This window comes from Colossoma macropomum, unplaced genomic scaffold (assembly GCF_904425465.1).
Source record: "Colossoma macropomum unplaced genomic scaffold, Colossoma_macropomum, whole genome shotgun sequence".
In the NCBI taxonomy this organism is placed as follows: domain Eukaryota; kingdom Metazoa; phylum Chordata; class Actinopteri; order Characiformes; family Serrasalmidae; genus Colossoma; species Colossoma macropomum.
The window spans coordinates 13,781,950-13,807,082 of record NW_023494802.1 but is presented as its reverse complement, the minus strand read 5'-3'; the positions used below and the strand labels follow the sequence as shown (position 1 = coordinate 13,807,082).

Here is a 25,133-nt window from a genome sequence, read left to right as displayed (position 1 = left end):
TCTCAAGGAGGGTCTGGAGGGAAAGTAGAGAGAGAAAGAGGAGAGAAGGGGAGAGAGATAAAGAGAAAGAATGAAAGAGTGAGAGACAGGCAAAGGTGAAGCAAATCAAAACAGCGTTCTTTATCTCACTGTCTGTGAAAGTCAGCACAACTAAAACTACTAGCACTACTTCTACCAGTGGGGTCGAGGGGTCAGAGGTCACACACACAGCACCTGAGTCTGGATGCGGTTGAGGCCTCTAAACCAGAGGATCTGGCCCCTGCGGAGCTCTCTCTCAGCATGGTCTATCTCTTCTTCGTCCTCAGCCAGCTCGTCCTCCGTCATCTCGTCGGTGCCTGGCCCTGTGCCCGCCTCCTTCAGACACTTAAGGTGACTGGTGGGCACTGTAGCGATGACCTGGAGCACAGAGCAAGACGCTGAGGAACGATACATATACAGGGTGGATGACTGCATTTTTGGTGAGTAAGTGTGTATGTATGTATGAATATATACACATAAGCGCCTGATTTTGTGTGGAATTGCAGCAGCAAAGTGTGTTTGAGTTGGGGGCTGGGGTCCAAGGGAGTTACTGTTGTGATAACACTAATACTATTGGCGTCACTTTGTGCTGAAAAGTGCCGGAACAAGGGCAGGGTGGGGAAAAGAGAAATTCTTAAACCATCATAATTGCAATACTGTTACATACAGAGTTACACGTGTAGTAATTACAATCACAATTTTGCATTTCTTACTATTTATTCTTTATTGGAGGGCTGTTCTATGTTTCCTAAACAGCAAGCATATATCGGTCCACTGGCTTGATAAGGTCAGCACCCCACGGACTGTTTGCCACTGCTGGTCCGCCCTCGGACCACCCAGATTATTGTCCTGCATTCAAGCTCTAACTAGTTTTTAATCTCCTCAAACAGATTTTAAATGCTCAGAAAGACTAGTCCTAATGTAAAATGAGTTTATAGAAAATGTTGCTGACATTGTGCTAGATTAAAATTATGTACTCAACTAATTTACCAAGTATAACTAAAGAAAGGAAGGAAGGAAAAATAAGTAAATTGGACTGTGAGTGGAAAATGAGTGAAGATAAGTAGAATTTTGTTTATTATTTTGCTTAACCACCAGTGGGCCGCCCATAAAACGCTGAGCAAAACGCCAGTGGACCACCAGCTTTGCCATCACTGAGCCAACAGTGGTCCACTATCCTCTTGCTATCAGGGTTATTCCTAATCCCTAATCTACTAGGGCTGTTCAGTTCCAGAAAATCGACTCCCAGTACGAATCCAAGAGATGGGAATCAGTAGAGTCGATTCCATAAGATGATTCCACACTATTTCCATTCGAAAAAAACAACACATAGAGAAGCTCGATGTATTTTACATACAAGCTATCTGCCTTTCTGTTTCCGGATTGCTGAGGAGTCTGTACGTATTACTGATGATGCTTGTTAGAAATGGCTGTAATGATGGCTTAAGATGATAAAACAATCACAGCCTTAGGTAAAAAGCTAGTGGTGAACATTTTCCACAATGCATCTGATTAGTTACTGCACTTCAGAGATGGAGTTAACATCTCACTTAAATTCTGATCTAATGTTACCTACCTGGGGTTACAACGTTGGTGGTGTTTTAATCACACCAGCTGATGCTAATGCTACATGCGGTTAGTTGAGCCGGTATATATTATCAAATATTATATTTCTTTAGTTGTTATTCTTCCATTTTTTTTCCTACAACAGTTTGAAACACTTACACTCTGTGTTATTATACATCTGATAAATTAACAGGGCTGAGAATCAACTCAAGCTCATAATTTATCATACCTCCCAACATGAACGTCATTTTAGCTAAGTTATCCTATCCGAGTTCAATACTGAGGTAACTCAGTAAACTGCTAATGCTACATGCTAATGCTAACACACACTTAAGTTAGCTTGCTAGCTGTTAACAACTAAAGTTATGTTAGCAGCTAATTTACAACATCAAAATAACAAACAAACAAACTAAAACACAGCAGCTCACCATCCGTTTTAACATGGAGCATTAGCAGTTTACTGAGTTACCTCAGTATTGAACTCAGATAGGATAACTTCAGCTAAACTGACGTTCATGTTGGGAGGTATGATAAATTATGAGCTTGAGTTGATTCTCAGCCCTGTTAATTTATCAGATGTATAATAACACAGAGTGTAAGTGTTTCAAACTGTTGTAGGAAAAAAAATGGAAGAATAACAACTAAAAAATATAATATTTGATTATATACCGGCTCAACTAACCGCTGAACTCGGGCTCATGCTGAACCGCTAGGTTTCTGTTAAATTTTGAATTTGAGGGCGTGTGCACAGTACACTGATTAGGAAATCAAGCAAAGCTAAATCGGCTGGATCATGTAGCTCAACTCACTATTACGATTTATATGCTTCTTTCCTCCACCTAAAGATTTTTAGTTTAAAACATCCCAGAATTACCTAAAATTATCTACATAATATGAAAGAATAACTGTAACGATGTTCAGACATCAGAGACGTTCAAAGATATCTACTGAATTTAGCATGCTAAACAGCTAGCCCATCCTGTCTTGTAATGCCACTTTGTACCACAGGAGGCAATAGTGAGTCACTGTAGTGTCAAGTAAATGCAACGATGGCTTGGCAAGCGACCATTATTACCACCGCCGCCCGCTCCTGGCAAGAAATGAAGTTTGGCAGCAAAGAAAAGAAGTGAAATAAACATAAGCAAAACAAGAGTTAACCTTAACATTGCTTTCCACCACGGAAGGAAGGAAAAATAAGTAAATTGGACTGTGAGTGGAAAATGAGTGAAGATAAGTAGAATTTTGTTTATTATTTTGCTTAACCACCAGTGGGCCGCCCATAAAACGCTGAGCAAAACGCCAGTGGACCACCAGCTTTGCCATCACTGAGCCAACAGTGGTCCACTATCCTCTTGCTATCAGGGTTATTCCTAATCCCTAATCTACTAGGGCTGTTCAGTTCCAGAAAATCGACTCCCAGTACGAATCCAAGAGATGGGAATCAGTAGAGTCGATTCCATAAGATGATTCCACACTATTTCCATTCGAAAAAAACAACACATAGAGAAGCTCGATGTATTTTACATACAAGCTATCTGCCTTTCTGTTTCCGGATTGCTGAGGAGTCTGTACGTATTACTGATGATGCTTGTTAGAAATGGCTGTAATGATGGCTTAAGATGATAAAACAATCACAGCCTTAGGTAAAAAGCTAGTGGTGAACATTTTCCACAATGCATCTGATTAGTTACTGCACTTCAGAGATGGAGTTAACATCTCACTTAAATTCTGATCTAATGTTACCTACCTGGGGTTACAACGTTGGTGGTGTTTTAATCACACCAGCTGATGCTAATGCTACATGCGGTTAGTTGAGCCGGTATATATTATCAAATATTATATTTCTTTAGTTGTTATTCTTCCATTTTTTTTCCTACAACAGTTTTGAAACACTTACACTCTGTGTTATTATACATCTGATAAATTAACAGGGCTGAGAATCAACTCAAGCTCATAATTTATCATACCTCCCAACATGAACGTCATTTTAGCTAAGTTATCCTATCCGAGTTCAATACTGAGGTAACTCAGTAAACTGCTAATGCTACATGCTAATGCTAACACACACTTAAGTTAGCTTGCTAGCTGTTAACAACTAAAGTTATGTTAGCAGCTAATTTACAACATCAAAATAACAAACAAACAAACTAAAACACAGCAGCTCACCATCCGTTTTAACATGGAGCATTAGCAGTTTACTGAGTTACCTCAGTATTGAACTCAGATAGGATAACTTCAGCTAAACTGACGTTCATGTTGGGAGGTATGATAAATTATGAGCTTGAGTTGATTCTCAGCCCTGTTAATTTATCAGATGTATAATAACACAGAGTGTAAGTGTTTCAAACTGTTGTAGGAAAAAAAATGGAAGAATAACAACTAAAAAATATAATATTTGATTATATACCGGCTCAACTAACCGCTGAACTCGGGCTCATGCTGAACCGCTAGGTTTCTGTTAAATTTTGAATTTGAGGGCGTGTGCACAGTACACTGATTAGGAAATCAAGCAAAGCTAAATCGGCTGGATCATGTAGCTCAACTCACTATTACGATTTATATGCTTCTTTCCTCCACCTAAAGATTTTTAGTTTAAAACATCCCAGAATTACCTAAAATTATCTACATAATATGAAAGAATAACTGTAACGATGTTCAGACATCAGAGACGTTCAAAGATATCTACTGAATTTAGCATGCTAAACAGCTAGCCCATCCTGTCTTGTAATGCCACTTTGTACCACAGGAGGCAATAGTGAGTCACTGTAGTGTCAAGTAAATGCAACGATGGCTTGGCAAGCGACCATTATTACCACCGCCGCCCGCTCCTGGCAAGAAATGAAGTTTGGCAGCAAAGAAAAGAAGTGAAATAAACATAAGCAAAACAAGAGTTAACCTTAACATTGCTTTCCACCACTGGAGACAAGCTTGTGGCGGGTAAAGGGATGAAGTTTGATGCTGAACATTTCTTCTAGACTGGTAATTAAAAAGTGATAGAAATTTAGTGAGGAGTGAAAAAGGAGGAAGAGGGACAATGCATTTCCTTGTTTCTAACAATAGGGGGGACACTACAGCTTTCTGATTATATGTTGCCCCCTATTTTTTTTGAGTATGGAGTTTTAATTTACATATTGCTCCGGCAGTTTTGTTTCAGTGCAGGCTGAAAAATGACAAAATAAAATATTGATACTTAGTTACTTAAATTAAAAGCCACATTTCTGTTTAAAGTAAACAGAAAAATAAAAGATAAAAATGAGGGTCAATGAGCTCCACTGTTCAGGCGCCTATGTGTATATATTGTTTGTAATAGTGAAGTAATAGTGAAAAGTTTGAACACACGTAAGTTTTTATAATCCTAAATACATTATTTGAGGGGTAAAAGTGCCTAAATATTAAGGCAAGCTAATACTTAAATTCCTGTCTATGTAGATATATGATCTATTTATTTCCAAAACAAATACATAAATAAATACATGAAATTTACAGTTCCTTATAAAATCCTGTTTACTTCCTGATTACTGTCCTGTGTTTTAGCCCATTGATGGTCATGGTAAAGTGGGTCTAAAAGCCCTTTCTTGTAGAAGGATTCCTGATTGTAGTCGTGCTATGTTTTTTTTTTAATATCCTTTTTTAATATCCTCGTTATTTTTCTAAAATGCAGAAAAGTGAAAAACCCTTCATGAGCACGTGTCCAAACTTTTGACTATTATGTATTGGTTGATTAAAAACTTGATCGAAAATCATTTTCAGTGGCATGAACCATACTTCCTATTCCATTCTTAACTCATCCACTCTTCACCATTTCTCTCTCATTCACTCGTTCTCTCGATCGCTCTCTCTCCCACCTGGCCCCATAGGAGCTCTCCCACTCCCACAAAGAGGCACCACAGCCACTGCTCCACGTTGAGAGGGGCGCAGCTGAAGGGCTTTCCCCCGAACTGCACTATCACGATCTGCACAGTGGACACACACGACACGAGTCACACATCACGGAGCACAGCGAGACATCCACTTACTCCTCACTGCCTGTATCTCTCGCCCTGCTGGGAGACGGTATCGCAGTCTAGACTCACTCAGACAACCATTCTTAATTTCCTAATTATGCTCAGCAGGGATGGAGGAGTTATTCCAATATACAGATACCCAAACGTACTTAATCAGATAGTTGAATAAAACGTACAGTTGGGAATAAAAATTTAATTGAATGTGTAATATAGAATTACAGAGATTGTTGAAGCGCAAAATAACAAACCTCTACGCAGAACTACACATAGAAATATTTCAAGCAAGAAGATGACACCTGTCATTTTGTAGGTTAACTGTCGGGCACATATGCCTAAAACACAAAGATAAGTCTCTAAACCAGTCTGCAAAAGCAGGTACAGAGCACCTCTCATGGTAGCTTCACACAATAAAACCTTTATTATGTTAAACCTTTCTCATTTTGCTTTTTATTACAAAAAATCTATATTCAAATACTGTTTGTTTAAAAATGTGGATATTCAAATAGCAAACATGGTTAAAGTGCCTGCCGCTAGTTCTCTAAGCAGTGTGCAGGGTGGACAGTGTACGACCTGAACTCCGAAAGTGCCCAGCACGATGCTGCAGAAGATGGGGTTGGAAAAGATTCCGTCAAAGACGTTCCGCTCTCCATGGATCTTGCGGGCGTTGATCTCGTTGAACAGTTGCATGAGGACGAAGGTGTTGAAGATGATGGTGTAGTGCTCGGAGGGAGGTGAGTGCAGTGGAGCATTGCGGCCGCTGTCGATGTTAAAGATCTTCTCTCCTGAGCAGCGTAGAACAGACAGAGGAGAAGGAGGTCAGAACCAGGACACACAAGTTTGGCCACAGACCATAAACTAAAAACGAGAGTCATGACAAAAGATCTAAATGTAATCAGTCAAGACTAAGGCCCAATCCCATTTCACCCCTTGCTCCTACCACTTAGCCCTTAGCCCTTCATTTTAAGGATTCTTGCCTAGAGGTAGGGTGTCCTGATTTTCGTTGAGATAGAGGGGGGGTGCGACATGGCCCTCCAACCAAAGGTTTTTCAGAGGCTCCAAACACAGTGTTATGAGAAAAAAGAAAAAACAGCAATTTCCGTTAAAAATTACGATAACCATCGTACTTTGTTTGTTTCTTAGTAATGTCGTAATGTATTATGGTCCTTTTCTTCATAACAAGCACAAAAATCACGAAAAGTATGCTAATATCTTGGTAGCTAGCTAAATTTCCCGTTCCACCTTAAATAGTTCAGCAGTACTGATGCCTGAAGCGCCCGAATGTAACTGCTGCTCCATTTAAGGTGTACCAGGAAAAGTCGGAACAAGAATCTGGCCAAGAAGCTGGTGAATATCTGACTTCAGCTTCATATCACTGAAGAATTAGGGGTGGGTGATAATAAATAATTGTCCCCCCTCTTTAAAGGCATGTGATTCCCTAAATGTAACTAAAGCCCAGCAGTGAGGAGCTGAATTTTACCCTCCTCTGCTATCACTGCAGACTATCAGGGTCATCTACAGAGCAGCGCTAGAGGCCTGTTAATGAAGTAATGTTCTTTTTTTTGAGGTTCCCATTTCATAGTGGAAGATTTCAACCACTATCCTTGTAACTCAGTTCCAAGGGGCAATGTGACACTCAAAAACAAGGGGTAGGGGTAAAAATAAGAAATGGGATTGGGCCTTATTTGGTGTCTGAACATGCCTAATCCCTAAATCTTAACATACTTCCCACAAACTGTGTTGAGTTGTTAAATAAGCTCAAATAAATTCATTTCTGGCACTCAGTGGCATAACTAGGATCCCCGCCATGAAAATTACTTTCAGTTAAAAAAAATGACAATGTAATTTACTTGATCACATGGTATTGTTATCAAACAAGTCAATGCTCTGAACGCAATCACCTACTAGCACCTGCGTTGACCTAAATATTTACATTAGGATACCTATTAAAGATTTTTAAATCATAAATAATAAAATTATTATGTTACAAGTTGTAAGCATCCAAAGATATTTACAATGGATGAGATGAACTATGAATGAGACATAAAAAGACTGCTGGAAGTTAACTGGTGAGGTATACTCAGAAAGAGGATCCATCTGTGGGTCTTGGGTTTCAATTGTGTGGGGGGCCCAGTAAAGATTTTAGGGGGACCAGTCAACACCATCTCATGTGTCACAGTCCCCCTCCGGCTCCTCCCCCAGTAATTAGGCACAGTAATTAGGTGACACTGTATGACATGCAGGGACTCCCTTTCTTACCGACAAACAGCAGGGTGAAGATGATGACGAGCTGATAGACTCCATGACCCAGGATGTTCTTCATCATCGTAAGGGAGATGAGGGGGTTGTTACGGCCGTAGGGTTTTCTCAGTAACAGGGCTTCAGTGGGCGGCTCAGTGGCCAGGGCAAGAGACGCAAACGTGTCCATAATCAGATTGACCCATAACATCTGCACCGCTTTCAGAGGAGAGTCCTGAATAAACAGACATACACACATTCACATGCAGCTGATGGTAAACCTTATAAATGAAAACAAGAAATGTAGGGAGACCAGATATTCCAAGCTCCACCACAGGACAGAGGGTTTGGAAAGATGGTGGGGGGTCAAACAATTATAACTACATTCAGGGTTGCTGAGGCAAAATGCATTGGTTCTTAAAAAAGACTTTAAAGTGAAAGAGTGGCAAGAGAAGGGCTGGCCTTCTTTTTCTCTGAAACAAAATACAACCGGGTCACTATCTATGATACCTACTGACTAAGTAAACCTTACTTTCAGCTTACTATAATGCAAACTGACATTCAGTAAATTTCCTGCCCCCAAGCTAGTTTTAGAGATTTTAGTCGATTCTGCTACTAAGATTAAGACCTGTCTGTATATTATTTATTTATTTCAAATATGCAATTTAGTGGCCCGAACTTGATCATAAAATGGTGCTTGAAAAGTTTAGGATCAACTGTGAGCTCGCCCCTGTTGTTCCGACAGCCGTGACTAAACTATATTCATATTTTTCATCATTTACAGCTTTTAAACATCAGACTACAATTTCATCCTACATTTTTTAGCTAACATAGCATAGTTAAAATGCTAATTGAACACGTTCAGCAGGTACCTATAAGTACATACAGTATGATTGGCTATATTTTGTACAGTCAGTTCTTATATAAAAAGTTGATCTGGTTGGTGATTGTACTGAGCTACATTTGCCTGCTGTGTGCGTCAGTGTGCACAATGCATATTATAAACGAATGTAAAACAGCATTCTCATCAAAAATACAGGACAGATAAACTGTTTTTAAGAATGAGTCAGAACACATAAAAAGAAGCTGAGATACATTTGAATTATTCATACAGAGTTCAGTGCGCAGTACAACCAGCCTCCAGCAGGGGGCTCAGAGCCCAGGCTAATTGGAGCGTGCCTCTCCCAGTGTCCTCTGCCTGCCAGTAAGGTGCAATGCAGTAAGTTCCCATAACCTGCATAACATGGAGCTAATGCTGAGCTAGAGTGGGCTCTCCACACTACAGGCAGTCTCACGCTGTCATTGTGCTGTTTTCGATGCTTGCAAGATTACAGCCTGAGGGGAATTAAAGTGTGTGTGTGTGTGTGTGTGTGTGTGTGTGTGTGCGTGCATGAGTGTATTACCTGTGTGATACAGGCTCCAGTGAAGGCCACTATGACGGCCACTACATTGACAGTAAGCTGAAACTGCAGGAATTTCGAAATGCTGTCATAGACATTCCGCCCCCACATAACTGCCTTCACAATGCTGGAGAAATTATCATCAGTCAGGATGATGTCGGAGGCCTCTTTAGCTACATCAGTACCAGCTATGCCCTGAGAGGAAGAGAGAGAGAGAGAGAGAGAAAGCAAGACAGAGAGGGGAATTTAAGGGGGAACACTGCAGATTTTTCAGAATTCCTGCTTAATTAAATGGTTAAGATGTAAACCAAGTCATTAGCAGCTGTTTGATGCTCTGTTCAGGAGGAAATTACCAAGTCAGAACTGTTCACAAGGGTGGTGAGAGCAACCAGACATCTGGAGAGTTTAGTGCTTCTAAAAGTTATTTTATTAAACGGATAGTTCCGCTCCTACAATCTGATTGGCTGAGCCGTGTTTGAAGCCGTTGTAAAGACCACGATATACCACAGCTATGACCGCCTCACAACAACTGAACTCTGTCACTGCACCACGGCACGAAAAAAACTTTGTGCTATTAATGTATTAATCTTTGACTCTGACACTGATCGCATGGAACACCGAGTGTACTGAAGAAGTAAGAACCCGTTTTTGTTTAAACTGAGGGGCTGAAAACTTCTTTTCTTACTAGAACTAGGCTGGTCAGCTAGCCAACAGGCTAAAAGATGGCAAACATTAATATCACAGGCTTGAATTAAAGTACGATATGATTCAGTGAAAAATGGCAATATAAAAGTCTAAAGAATGTCACCTGAATGGATCACACGCTTCAAATGTCCAGCTTCAGTCAGAAGTACTAAACCCCAGCTGAATCCCAAACGGCTCCGTACTCCCTAAATATTGTGCTGTGTAACATTAGGTTTAGAAATTCTAGCTTCTGCTGTAAAATCATGCACTGCTTGTCGAGTATGAATGTGGATGAATCCCAAATGACCATTTTTAGCGATATTTTGCATTGTTGGGCTGCAGGGGGCAGTATTTAAATTCATACGTAACCTAATGCACTATGTAGGGAGCAGGGAGCTGTTTGAGATTCAGCCCCAGCGTGAGAAAAGTGGCGTTGTCTGACTGGCAGAAGACTCGCGGTGGTAATTTGGTGACCAAAACTAGTACTTCTAAACCTAAAGCATTTGCATTAAACAGTGCTGTGTTACATGTGTTCACTGTTATATGAAAAAAGGTGTAAAAATAATGAAATGTCTGCAGTTTACAGTGATTGTGATTTCTTCTCCTCATTCAGCGGTCAATGGTTGCTTAGCAACGATACCATACTCGAAAGGAACTACATTTCTTGGCGGAACCCTTTTTTATGTCGATTATCATTAATAATAACTTAAATAATTATCTAAAACATTGTGTATTTTAATACATTTTATGTTGGCCACTGTTTTATAAAAGCAATAAGCCACTCGAGGCTGTGCATTACTGCAATTTTAGCACAAGGAAGGGAGGTTTAGGCTCTCCACTTCACGTTGTGCCAAAGAACACCCTTCCTGTGATAACATCACAGTAACCCATGGCCTCTAGTGGCTTATTGCTTTAATATGAAATGGTTATAAATACACTGCCTGATACCTGAGACTTTTTTACAGTGGATTTGAGATAAGATTTTGGCCTAAAACATATTTCGTAAACACATTCCTGGCAGAGAGGCATATGCAGGGTGTTATAAGGCTAAACAGTCCGCAAAGAAAAAACATTTCAGGTTTACAACCACTATACCATTTTCAACAGTACATACAAAAAAGTAGACACATTTAGGTTCACTGATAATACTGCACAGTAAATAAAATGGCTATATTTGTGCTGTTGACATTGTGACCCCTGGTTCCTATCAGCACCACTGTAAAAAAATTGGTGAAGAGTCTGTAAGTTTCTCTACAATTAACAACTTCACACCACACCATTCGCATGGCTTTGTTTACATCTCAATGATTGAATTGTGCTAAAAATACAGTGAGATTCCCCTTTAAGGTAATACTAGTGTCATTAAGCAATGTACTATACCAATTCCTGCAAGTTGGACAAATTTGGAGATGCCCTAACTGATAAGCAGCATATTCATAAACACTACTACTGTTCCATTCATCATCTGATGCAAATAAAACACAGCCACTACAAGGTTTTCATAAACACTAGCCAAAGAATGTAAAGTTTAGAGTTATGAAACACGTCCTAACACAATGCTTACATAATCTGCTTGTAATACACAGTTTACCCTGAAACATTAAAACAATATGAACGATTTATTGGCTATGAAAAAAGGGCATTAAGAGAATGAATGTTGCTTTTCTGCAGTCTTAGGCCAGCTGGGAGATCATTAACGCAGTGCATTGCTACATGTGTTTTCTGTGGTACTTGCCGAGCATAGTCGACTCTATAATAACGTCACACAATAGCTTATAAAGTGGATGGATGAAAACATGGTAGATGGATGGAAAGATGACTGAATGGATAAAAAAAATGAGACTTCCTCACCATGGCAAAGCCCACATCTGCTTTCTTTAGGGCTGGCCCGTCATTGGTACCATCACCCGTGACCGCCACCACCTGCCTCTGCTCCATCACAGTGCTGTCGATGATGCCTGTAGATTATCAGCAAAGATTAACCAAAGTGTGGCTTCTCAAACTGATACACAATGCTTTTCTGTATTCACAGTCCATTCCGTAATGTATTATTAAAGACATAGTTTGGCAAAACAAATCTAATTTACATAATTGTCCCACATGTAGTCAATGAAACAGATAAACACAAAACAAATAAATAAACTGACACAGTTCATGCGTTATGAAAAGTTGGCTGCTACTACAGTATGTCAAACAGTGTAAGTGACCACATTAGCAAGTCTTTATGAGACTACTTAACAACTTAACATGGTTTAAGGCAAGTGTATGATCAGGTCTTGGCTGACTAACAAGGGGTGAGTGGAAAACTGCATAAACACGTTTTTTAGCCAAGCTATTGGGGTACACAACTTTGAGCATGATGAAGATGTTGGTGTTGAAAGTGAATGGAGCAGACGTCTAACCTTTAACCAGAGTGTGTTTGTCTGTGGGTGAGGAACGAGCCAGGACTCTCAGTTTAGGCCAGATCTTATCGATCCTCTCCTGCTCAATCTGAAAAACAGAGACAGTAACAAACAAAACACTTTGTTATTATTACAGTGTCACTGTTTACACCAGTTTGTACTGAGGAATCCATTATGTGTTTTTTCTGAGTGGAAAATTGTGTCAACCAATAAAAGCAGATAAGACAAGGCCACTGGTGTCAGGAGCCTCACGCATCACCTCTCCTTTCTCATTCCTGATTCGTCGGTTGAAATCTTTGCCCTCTAGACACAGGAAATCATCGCCGGGCTGGATGATGCCGCACTTGGCGGCGATGGCGCGGGCTGTGTTGATGTTGTCTCCGGTGACCATGCGCACAGTGATGCCTGCCCTCTGACACTTTCGGATGGCCTCAGGTACCTTTAGTGGGCAAAAAGTGAAAAGATGAACACACTCCAAAAAGGAAACACAGGTGAAGGCAAAAATGTAGGCTTTTGCTTTTAATGTAAGTTAATTTGAAGTATATATATAAAGTAATTTTGGACAATTTCTATTATTAAATATTCACACTGTAAACAACAGCTGCCATGTTTAAATGATGCAGAAAAATAAAAATAAAAATAAAGGTACATGGGCTTTTTTTTGGATGGTGACAATATTTTCCTTGCCACACTGGCCTTCGGCTTGCTAAGGTCTTTTTAATATTTACTAGCCTACATTCTCAACAATTTTGATCACGTACTGATAAAAATAAAACGCCTCACTGGTGGCTAAACTTGTAACATGCTGTTTCTATCTAGCACTTTTATCTATATTTTTAAAGGGTACTTTAGTTAGATGCCACTGCCATGCTTGGCCAGGAGGCTAAGGGAGCACAATTAGCCGCACTCTCTTAGATGGGTAGGGTGGTCCTCTCTGTCCCTCCATCACTCAGTGCAGTTCTATCCAATGCAGCTGTCTGTTAGCTAACGTAACAGAGTTGGCTGTTATTGTTCTGAGCTGTTGAATGATGTGACGTTAGCAGCAGTTTATAAAGATGTGCTGGTTGGTTTCATGTGTCTTGGAGGAAGCGCGTGCTAGACTTCACCCTCCCAGATTTGTAGCACTGTGAGACAGAGGACAACTAACTAACCTTCACTGGCTTCACACTTCACATTAACATGCATTCTGGGTGATCTAATAATAAGTGGACAGCGCAAAGTGCAGGGGGGAAAAGGGTACAATACATCTTAGAGACATATGGTGATCTGATCACTCAAACCACCTTCAGAGGTGGTCAGGGATTCATATGACCACACAACATGTATAGTGTGAACGCTAAAGCATCGCTGACAACAGCAAAGGACAAACATTTGTAACAGCACGTTTATTTACATGAACACGGACTTGCACCACATTTTGACAACAAACACAAAAAGACTTGTGGTAAAGGTGAGTGGCACCCTTTCTTATGTCTCGCTGTCCACTTATGATCAGATCCCTCTTGTTCTCTAACTCAGTACTTTTTTATATAAAGATGCCACCAAATACATTTTTTATAAATTAATAAATTGTTTTTTGGGTAGGTTCAAACAGGGATGACCAGCATGTGACGGGCACCAAAAATGGCCATGTGCATACTTGTGGAGTGCATACCTCAGGCCTCACAGGATCCTCGATGCCCACCACAGCGATGCAGGTGAGGTCAGTAACGATTTCAGCCTCGTTGTCCCAGTCAGGCTCTGGTTCACCAGGCAGGTCACGGTAGGCAATGCAGATGGTTCGCAGACCCTCACATGCCATGGGCTCAATCACCTTCTTCACCATCTCATCCCTGTCCCGCGGCCTGAAGCTCCGCGCCTCACCCCCAGCCCCCAGAATGGACGAACATCTGGAGAAGAGGAACGAGGCATAAGTGCAAGAAGGACAAAGAAGGGACATAAAAGAGAATGACAATAATAAAATCCTTGCACATATTATCAATTATAGATACATATAAACATGTAATATGGATATAAAATGAATATTCCGTGACAGGATGATGGTCAATAATGGTGTTAGGGGTGCGGGAAAAAATCGATTCTTAGATGCATCGCGATGCGGACGTGAACGATTCTGAATCGATTCACAAATTTCAAAAATTGATTTTCTAAATTTAAATTTGTAACGTAATGTTGACGGAACGCAAAAGGCGGAACCTGTAAGTGCGTGAAGTGCAGCTCCCGGACAGTCTGTGACAGCACATAACAAAAACACCACTGGATGAGTGAGAAATCCGACCGGCTCCCTCTGCATTAAAGCCAGGTTAGGTCGGGAGTCACATGGTAATAAGAGACATTTTGTCCTTTCAACAAATATCAAACCATCTTGGGAGCCACAACATTTAATGTTCAGTATGTCTCAGTATGTGATAATGTTCTAGTATAGGCTAAACAATATAAATGAAAATGCAGATTTACTTTGCTCTGCTTTTAGCTTTAGCTGCTTTTCTTCCATCACCGCCAGAAAACTTTTCCTCAAAAGTTTAATAGTTTCTTGTAAAATGTCTCTCAAAGTTCGACTGTTTTACGAGGCTGAAGTCGGTTCTTATTCTCCAGCTTCTTGTTCGAATTTTCCCATTCCACCTTAAATTCTGCCTGAGGTGCCAGAACGCAAACGCAGCACTATTTAAGATGGAACAGGAAAATTCAAAAGAGAAGCGACTTCAGCTGTGCGACTTTTTAGTGTTTGACAGTTTCTTGTTGCAGATTTAATGTACCAGGAAACCAACTGCGCTGCTTATAAATGCGAATAAGTCCATTTGTCTCCAAATGTTCGTCTGTCTTTCTCTTTTCCTTTTTTGTTTGCTACTCGCTCGGCGAAACCTTGTTGCTAGATGACCTGCAGTCTACACGCCAATTCTCAGTCGTTGCGAAACTGGGCTTTCACGCTATGTTGCACACGTCCCGCCTCGAAGATATTTTACTGACACAACGACTCCCCAACTCAACAACAAGACCAAAACCGTGATAAAATCACTAAAGAAAACAGGTAGGACAGCGGTAACGCGCTGCGTGAACATCCACTGCCACTGGATCTTATTTCACCCTAACAGCACATTTTATCGCAGATGAGTAGCAGCAGCTTCTCGTGCTCCAAACAATAGCAGTGAATGAGAGCCTTCTAGTTCACTTACCACATCACTTCCATTTGTTTTATTAATAAAAGATATTGGAAGTAAATTCATTATGGATCATTACAAATACTTTGCTTTAAAACTCCTCAGAGTTTAAGTCCTCAGACAGTAAGAAAATAGAAATCTTGTATAGAGAAAAAAGATGCATCGAGATGCATCGATAATCGTTTTGTAATCACATCGCAGCTCTCTGAATCGTAATCGAATCGAATCGTGAGGTGCCTAGAGATTCCCACCCCTAAATGGTGTGATGAATTCAAACCGGGCTGTATTTGCTTAATGTTCCATATATGGAGTATACAGACTGGGGAAAGACTGGTACGTTTTGAAACGTTTTGTTTATAAGTCATAGAATTTTGTCTTTTAGTCCATTTACTTTTCACAGTTTGTTGGTGGGATATATTTTATTCGGTTTTCCACATTTAATAATGCCAAAACAAAGACACTTAAAAGTGACAACATATTAAGGGTGATAATAATAGCAATATAGCAGAAGCAGACTTACTTCTTCAGCAGGATTTCAGAGGCTCCTTTACTGTAGAGGCGGAAGTTGCCATCCGGCAGTTGCACCACGGTGCTCATGGACTTGCGGACGGAGTTAAAGGTGTAGACCTTATAGAGCTTCTCTTCAGGGATCTGCTCACGGACGGGTGCATAGTCTCTCTTCAGGTCCAGCACAAAACCCAGCAAGCCACACTCCGTCTTGTTCCCCACCTGCTTAGGCAGACCACCTTCAACATCAGGAGGCTGCAGGAAAGGGAGAGGAGGAAAGAGAGATATAATGAGATATGGATGAGGTGAAAATGAACAAAGGAATAAAGCAGCATAAAGATTTATATCCTCTTTATAACAGGGAAAAAATTATTTTACTCTTCATATGAATTAACATAATCTCTCCATGCTATCACTGCACCTGCTTGTAAAAGCTGCAGTATGTAAGATTTGGGGATTTGGAGACGTCTCTGGTGGAAATGTGTAATTGCACGCGGTGTGTGAAAGAATATTTTGTAACACTGGTTGTGCTTCGGACCCCCACGAGCTGATGAATCTGATGATCTGGCAGAGTATTCAAAGTGAACTCAGTCAGAAGTTGGTGAAGAAGCCGTCTTCTGCAGATGTGAGTGAATGATCTTATATCGTCATCATATCTCCATCAGTAAAATTTTGCATTTGAGACTTGCTGGACATGCTGGACCTTCATTTTTGAGCCTGTGTGTGTGATGTTAATATGCATGATGTGTTTTGAAAAAAACTCCCACGAATTTCGACCTGATGCCTCTTTTTTTAAGTAACTATTTCATTCTTTACAGGGTGACTCGCAGCAGCACACGCACACCATATTTTAGTGTAGTCTTCCTCTCCTGACTCACTAATACTACCTTACTTCTTTCAATTTTAACATAAAATTATACAGTTTTAAACAAAAAATAGATAAGGCAATGCTGAAAATTCAGTGGCAGTATTTGATGCATTACTTTTACCACTGTAAGGCCCTTTGATTCACAACTGCTAGAGTGTGGAGTTAATTCTTTAAGGCAAAACAGCTACTGCTGCTGTTTATTCTGCCTTTCTCTGTTCATATGATTCTCTATGCTGTCGTAACACTTATTTGATACGTTAAAAATATGAATATAAATATAAATATAAAGCCAAGAAATGCACCTATTTTTATTTAGTTTGTCTCACCAGTTATGTTTTTGAACAAGCCAACACAAAAATACGTTTGAATAGGTTTTATTGTTAATCTGAATAAACAAACCAATAATAAGGGCTCACTGATCTAAAATTCGCTCGGAAAAAAATCACAATGCTTCTAGCAATAAAGGAGGCTTTTATACGGTGAGCACAAAAAAAGCTCTAACTGTACATGCTGATATGTTGCACTGTGGCCGACGTGGACATGCATGCACCCTAACTCCTCTGGTGGTGGATTTAGTTCAAGAGACAAGTGCAAAATTCTCAGAATGTGTCACTGGGGAGATTCTCAGTCCAAAAGGGTTAGATAGGTGAAGACTTGTTCTTAAAGTGTAGACGTCAGCGTCCACACCACTAGATTCACAATCTGCAAGACTAGCTCTTCTCCCCATTCAAGGTCTCTTGCTTCTAGAAACTGCCAGTCTTGTTTGCAATGAAATCTGAACCTTTTCATCTAAATGTGATCATCATCTTTTATATTTTCGTGGAAATATGCTAAAGACTGTACATAGCCTTTCAAAAATCTGACCATCAGCTAAGTGGAGTACGCCTATTCAAAACCCATTTCAGTCAAGTGGTTGATGGAGAGAGTGCCAATAATATGCTGCAGCAGCAAAATCAGATCCAATTCAATATTTCTAACCCATTTTAGACAGTTTAAGAATGTGCTGTGGACATTTCGGTCTCATATGCAGCTCATCTCCTGCTGTGTCCACTCTTACCATGATCTTGGAGGTGTAGGCGCTGTTGATAGCGATGGCGTTGACTATCATCTCCAGGGTGTTGGGGTTGATCTGGCTGGGGTCAGGGATCTCTCGGAAGTGCTGGTCGTTCACATAAGCCTGCACCACGGTCATGCGGTTGGTGGTCAGTGTGCCAGTCTTGTCCGAGCAGATGGCAGTGGCGTTGCCCATTGTCTCACAAGCGTCCAAGTGACGCACCAGGTTATTGTCCTTCATCATTTTCTGGAAAGAACAGTTGAGGATGGGGGTAACAGTGGGGTGTGTTGGGTTCTGAAGGATCTCAATAGTGGAGCTAAATGCCAAAAGCAACCAGAAAGTATCATAGAGTAACAGTCAAAAGTTTGGACGCACCTGACTGAATGCAGTTTTTCATAACCTTAAGCCAATTTCATATAAAGGCTTAGGCTTAACCCTTAAATGCTGAGGTAAAAAAGCAGAAAGAAGCCTGGACTGATTTCCCACACATTTTGCTCACAAGCCATAACAGCCAATCTAAGAACTGAACTATAATCATATCAGAATTATATCAATATCAGCAGATATTTGCTTCAGAAATCATTGCCATTGGACATATGCTCAGATTTTACCAATATTTCCAACACTGACAAACATATGGCTAAACTACTCTGGATTTAAAGGACATATGGTCAAAAACAGTCCAATAGGACCGTAAAAAAGAAAATGATCTCTTTAATATCTCTGAAGTTTCTCCTTGTCAACAATAACATCAAACGGAAAGACAAAGGAGACTTTTGCGTAAATCTCCTGCTGCTCAAATATTTCTCCTGAGAAAAAGAGCCCGGCAAGTCTTCTAATTCATCAAAGAGCAGCGTTTGAGCAATAACATTTTCCTCTGGGGTTTTCAACAGCCAACAAGTGCATGAGCATATGCTGAAATTTTTTAGTCCTGTTGGAAAAGCATCCCAGGTGGCTTCTCATGAAGCTGCCTGAGAGAATGCCAAGAGTGTGCAAAGCTGCATCAAAGCAAAGGGGGGCTACTTTGAACAATCTGACCACTTTTGGTCACTCCATATGTGTTATTTCATAGTTTAGATGTCTGGTTTGGTGACCAAACTAGGCCTGTCATGATCACGAAATTTTAGCTGATGATTAACTGCCATATAAATAATTGTGATAAACAATTTAACTGTCTGTTTTGTTTGTTGTATGCAATCGTTAAAGCAGCATTATTCAAGGATTGGCATTTTACAGTTACAGTTGCAGTGTGTATTTCACTTTCTCACCACTGTTGTAAACACAGATCATGCTGTGAGCCCCCCACATGTACATCTTGCATTCGCAGCTGTTGGAACAAAACCACGTATCTTTATATCCTTTTTTGATGTTTTTCAGATTTTGACATAATGTGAAAACGCCCGCTGTCCTTTATTATTGTGTGTAAATTTCATGGTGAATGGACCAAAAGAAACAGCCCAACTTTACTTGGAAAAAAAGTCTGGTTCTATTGACTTACATTAAAAGTAAAGTATATTTTTTCTTTTTCATTTTGGAGATACAATGTTTTGTTCCGACATTAGCAATTTGAAGGGCACAGAATCCGACTTCCCTTTGTGTGGACGCACGGATTACACTCTTGCAATGTTGTAAATGGTGTAAATAACAGAAATCACAGTAATCTGTAGCGTCCACCTGTGTGATGTGCGTGAATGCGAAGGGAAATCGGATCCTGCTGGCGAGACGAAATTCAGCACAACCCCGACAGGAACAACATCACAAGAAAAAGCACCATGTCGACTTAACAGGTAGAGTAATATTACAGTATTTTATTACAAGAGGTTGCAAACTTTCAAGGCTTATTTGGTGTAATACTGATAAAGGCTGACCAAACGTTTTGGCATGAGATGAATCTATTTCTTTGCATGCCAGCCTGAAACAGGACAGGTTAGATGACTTTTTGGCAAACCTTCAGGAAAACCTTCAAAACTCCGTGCGACAGGGATAACACAGATAGGGTTACAGCCTACGGTGCAATCTTTCATTAATAACATTGGCAGGGATGCAGCTCACACTCTGCCGTTGGATTTTCGCTGGTTTCCTGTTAGCTATGAGACTGTCCTTCATCCTTTTTATCTTTTAAGCTCTCACCAACGAGTAAAAGCCAGACCGAGATTTACTCTTGTCTGGCCTTTTGCTCGCTTCCTCTGTCAACGTCTTTTTTGATCTTTTGGTAGCCTCTGCCATGATGTCCATGCTGGGAATACTGAGCTGGCTTCTTCTTATAGCTGGCTGAAGAGCCATAGTTGTTGGAGTGTGATGTGGTGATGTAAAGCGTTACGCATTTCTTGTGAGAGGCCTCGCTCCTCCAAAGTTACATAGCGCTATAGCAGCCATTCCGGGCCGGAGTGACAATGACAGAGCCGCTGTTCTCTCTATTACAAGTCAGTGAACCATCAAAATGATTTTGAAGCTGTTATTTTAAGGTAAAAGTGTTACATAAAGTTGCTTTAAAGTACAAGACTAAATCTGGCTGATTAGATAATTTGTTTCCTTGCTGTTAACACTTAATAATCCTCAAACATTACTCACTAATGCCCTCTAAACGTGTTATAGCATGTTTAGAGCAACTTTAAGAAGTTAAAATGTCAGTTGCTTTTATAAGAATCAACATGTGTCTCAATAAATTCCTCGTTCTTTTATTTTCATGAATTTGCCAAAAACATGCGATAGATCTAGTCCAAACATTTGACTGGAGCTATATATTTTTGTTACTACCCAATTCTGGTGAAGACTCCATGCTAAATCCTATTTCATATCTGCTAATTACACACACACACCCACAAATACAGAGGGTGCGTCTGGTCTTCCTCACCTTCACTGAGTAGGCTAGAGAGATGGTGACAGCGAGGGGGAGACCCTCTGGCACGGCAACCACCAGCACGGTGACTCCGATGATGAAGAACTTGACGAAGTACTGCACGTAGATGGGCGTGCACTCCGGTAGCCAGGCCCGCCTCTCCACCACAAACGTCTCAATCACAAAGTACAGCACCAAGATAATCACTGTGATAGCTGACATCACCAGACCTGGAGAGACGGACCACATATTCATATATATTAGACTACAAATCATTCTAAAGACAAAATGCCCAGCTGATGATATGTTAAAGTTAACTGACCGTTAGAAGCAGGGCCACATTTGCCCCACCACTTTTCAAAGTACTTTCAACAAAGAAAAAAGCATGATTATTATTTCTCTCTCGTCTCTCACTGAAACAAGAGAAGCTCTGTACAACGTGTAGATTCTGCACTTTCAATCGATACCACATTTGTGTTCGTAAGTAGAAGAGGAGATATTTTATTATGATGGAAAGTTATTGTTGAGTTTTGTTGTTTGTAGAAAGAAAAAAATATAATTTTGCCATGTTTTGTCTTACATCGAAACAAACAGAAAAATGCCGGCATGCAGACATTAACTTATCAGTACAAATATAAGAGTACAGTTGAGTTATGAATTACATAAATAAATGAATTACAAATTATGTAAATTGACTGTGATTAGATACATATCACTGTAGACAGAAGAAAACCTCGTATCTCCAAAATGAGAACTTTACAGGAGAAGGAAAAAAACTACTTTGCTTTTAATGTAAGTCAATGGAACCAGACTTTTTTCCAAGTCATTTTAGGCCGTTTCTTTTGGTCCATTCACCATGAAATTTACACACAATGTAAAGGGCAACAGGTATTTATGTCAAAAACTGAAAAACAACAAAAATGGATATGCGAGATTTTCTTCCGACAGCAGCGATATGTAATTCAAGTAAATAATTAAAAAGCATTCCAAAGTAAATATGCAATTACATTTAAATAGTACAGTAAAACTCCAGACTTCCTAAGGTTAAGTAGTCCAACTAGTAACTGGCAGTGGGTTATCAATGGCCTGCCTAACAAGATTTCCGCCAGTGCCACTCTCTTTTCTGATTGGCCAGCTGAGGCACCTCTTACCCGCTTTTCCGATCTGCACGGCCAGCTTGGTGAGTTTGCCCTGCAGGACGGACTTCTCCTTCTTCGGCACGTTGGCTTTCTTCTTCTCCCTCTCCTCCACCTCTCCGCCCTCCGCGCTCTTCAGCGGCTGCATCTCCATGGCGACGGCGCCGTCCTGCTTCTTGGCTGGTGGGCGGGACAGAAGTTGAGCGTCATTTACATAAGGACAACAAATCTGTCCTGGCGCAGCTCGGAGCTGCCGTAAGCATGAACCACCAACACCAACCATTCAGAAAACTATATGCATCGCAAAAAAAAACGCATCGTAATTTGGACATTTCTAATATGGGCTGGTCGTACATATGGCGCATACACAAAACTGGACACATGGCGAGAGAGAAAGCGAGACGAATGCAGACACAGTCACTGACGGCACAGTGGAAACACGCAGAGCGGCTGCAACTTGCGGGACAAGTGTATCACCCCTATCAACTCCCACAGAGGCTGCACGTTTTAGCACTGTTCAGCAAAGTGTCTATTCAGCAGAGGGTTTCCCTTCACACACAGTACAATGTAACAACGCTGCAAACACACTGTTTTCCTGTAATACTCTGCACAAAAGAGGTCTGCTGAAGCCCTGGCTGTCATGTATGTCGTTATGCGACAAATGGTGTGTCGGTACACGTCAATGTATGAACTTCTACCACATACACATCACTACAGGCTCATTTATGCAGTCCTGCAACACATCCATAAACGGTCATGGGCGCATACATGACATTAACATTTCTCTGTGATAATGGCCCCCATTTAGCAACAACTAGTTGAGCTACTGGGTGAAGATTTCCCACAGCAATAAAATAATTAACCCTCAGTGCCTCTCATTCATCTACTCTACTGTCCCTCTGGTACCTTTATTCTGATTGGTCTCCACTGCTGCCTCTGGCTGCTTGCCTGCGAGAGAGAGAGAGAGAGAGAGAGAGAGAGAGAGAGAATAGAGGTAGGTAGTAGGTGGAAAAGTGGAAGTGGAAGATAGAAAGAGGAAAAAGAACAGAGAAACAGAAAGAAAGGAGAGAGAGAGAAAGAGAAGAATAAAGGGAGAGGGAAGAATGGAAAGAGGTGGAGGAGGGGGAAGTGGAAAAGAAAGGAAGACAGGAGATACAAAGAGAAAAAAGAGAAGAATAGATAGAGGTAGTGGGTGAAAGTGATGAAAGAAGGGAAGACAGAATATAGAAAGAAAGAAACAACAGAGAGAGAGAGAGAGAGAGGGACAGAGAGAGACAGATAAAGACAGAATAGAGGAAGGTAGCAGGAGGAAAAGTGTAAAACAACAGAGAAACAGAGAGAGAGAGAAAGTGAGAGAGTGAGAGAGAGAGAAGTAAAGGGAGAGGGAAGATTGGAGAGAGGTAATGGGGGAAAGTGGAGAAAGAAGGGAAGACAGAAGATAGAAAGAGAAAAAGAATGGAGAGAGGTAGTGGGGCAAAGGGGAGAAAGAAGGGAAGAAAAAAGAGGGTAGAGAGAAAGAAAGAAACAATAGAGAGAGAGAGAACAAGAGAGAGAGAGAAAAAGAGAGAATAGAGGAAGATAGTAGATGGAAAAGTGAAAGAAAGAATAAGGAAAAAGAGCAGAGAAACAGAGAGAGAGAAATAAAGCGAGAGGGAAGAATGGAGCGAGGTGGAGGGGAAAAGTGGAGAAAGAAAGAAACAGGAGGTAGAAGGAGACAAAATAGAAGAATGGAGTGAGGTAGTGGGGGAAAGTGGAGACGGAAAGGAAGACAGAAAAAGAAAAAGGAGGGTATAGAGAAAGAAAGAAAAAAATGGACAGAGAAAGAGAGAGAGGAAAGAGGCAGTGGAAAGATGAAGAGAAAATATAGATATGGATAGAAAAAAGAGAGGTAAAGAGAGGAAGACAGAAGATAGAAAGAGAAAAGAGGTAGAGAAGGGAAAAGAAAGAAAAAATGTAGATAAAGAAAGCAAAAAGAGAGAAGAGAGGGGGAGAGTGATAAAGAGAGAAGAAAGAAGAAATAAGAGAATGGAGAGAATCAAAACGAGAAAAGAATGTAAGATATAAAAAGAGGAATAAAGACAGCAGAGAGAAAGAATTCAGAGAAAGAGAGAGACAGAGAGAGAGAGAGAGAGAGAGAGTAACAGGGGAATAGAAAGCGACAGACAGAGACAGAATGAGAGACAGAGCACACAGTGCTGTTGAGTGAGGGAAACGAGAGAGCACAGAACTATGGAAACAGACACACACACACACACACACTGCACATACACACACACACACACACACACACACACACACTGCACATACATGAACATAAACACTCAAACATAAACTAACACTAAGGTGTGTGTGAGGACTCAGTGTGTGTGTGTAAGTGATGTGATGTCACAGGTGTGTCTAATCTCTCTTACGTTCAGTCTGATCAGTCTTATCTGCGCTACATGCAGCTGTTTATGTCGTGTACATTGATTAGAAAGCTCGTCTGTCTGTAGTGATACGTACCATTGGTGATGCTGCTCTGTTTGGCCTCAGTAGTGAGTGAGTAACTACTGTCTTCTGATTGGGGAGCGTGAGGGGGGCGGGGTCATGTGGGTGTGGAGGAGGGATTGTGGGAGGTTTTAGGATCGGGTGGAGGTGAGAAACAAAGAACAGTAATCATAACACTGCCCGTCATGTGACAACACATCAGGGAGTGGGGAAATACGTATGTAGGTTATTAAGTAATGTAGATCATGCTTAAAGTAAAGTGGATATGTGGTTATTTGGAGAGAAGTTTTGAAGATGTATTTAAATTATGAGGGAAGATGTTACTGTGAGTCAGTTATCAGTCTGTCTAGATAACACAGTAGCTGAGAGAGAGAGAGAGAGAGAGAGTGATTCAGTGGGACAGCAGCAGAACATTAGCCAGGTTTCATCCAGCTGTTGAATTAAATTCTAGCGAATAATTGAAATGATGCAAATGAGGCTTCCATCAGCTCTGGACAAGAGAATAAAACTCTCCACAACATGTCTGTAAAAATACGTCTGAGAAATATGGAAGTTTTAGAAAGAAAACTTTAATGTCAGGTAGGGCCGGGCGATAAAATGATAACAATGATTATTGCGATATAACTTTCTTCGATAGAAATATAAGAAATGTTTGATAAATGTTTGATATAATAGACCAGGGGTCTTTAATTAAAATTTAATAAGGTCCAGTTAGAGAAAATTTCCTTAAGCAAAGGTCCGGAACATCATAATGTCTAACTTGCATCATGATTCA

At 40.6% G+C, this 25,133-nt stretch overlaps 1 protein-coding gene across 1 annotated transcript in view; it reads right to left on the bottom strand.

Annotated features, from left to right (window-relative positions):
• atp2b3b (ATPase plasma membrane Ca2+ transporting 3b) overlaps positions 1–25,133 on the bottom strand; it is an 87,925-nt gene that overhangs the window by 18,202 nt on the left and 44,590 nt on the right. Inside the window, exons 7-21 of the mRNA XM_036590986.1 lie at positions 24,374–24,427; positions 22,778–22,819; positions 21,887–22,051; positions 20,751–20,965; positions 17,900–18,142; positions 15,988–16,229; positions 13,964–14,198; positions 12,569–12,748; positions 12,310–12,397; positions 11,759–11,865; positions 9,227–9,418; positions 7,845–8,058; positions 6,159–6,370; positions 5,430–5,537; positions 214–396 (exon numbers count right to left, since the gene is read on the bottom strand). Coding sequence (XP_036446879.1) covers positions 214–396; positions 5,430–5,537; positions 6,159–6,370; positions 7,845–8,058; positions 9,227–9,418; positions 11,759–11,865; positions 12,310–12,397; positions 12,569–12,748; positions 13,964–14,198; positions 15,988–16,229; positions 17,900–18,142; positions 20,751–20,965; positions 21,887–22,051; positions 22,778–22,819; positions 24,374–24,427 — 2,480 coding nt within the window. The remainder of the gene's footprint in view (positions 1–213; positions 397–5,429; positions 5,538–6,158; positions 6,371–7,844; positions 8,059–9,226; positions 9,419–11,758; positions 11,866–12,309; positions 12,398–12,568; positions 12,749–13,963; positions 14,199–15,987; positions 16,230–17,899; positions 18,143–20,750; positions 20,966–21,886; positions 22,052–22,777; positions 22,820–24,373; positions 24,428–25,133) is intronic.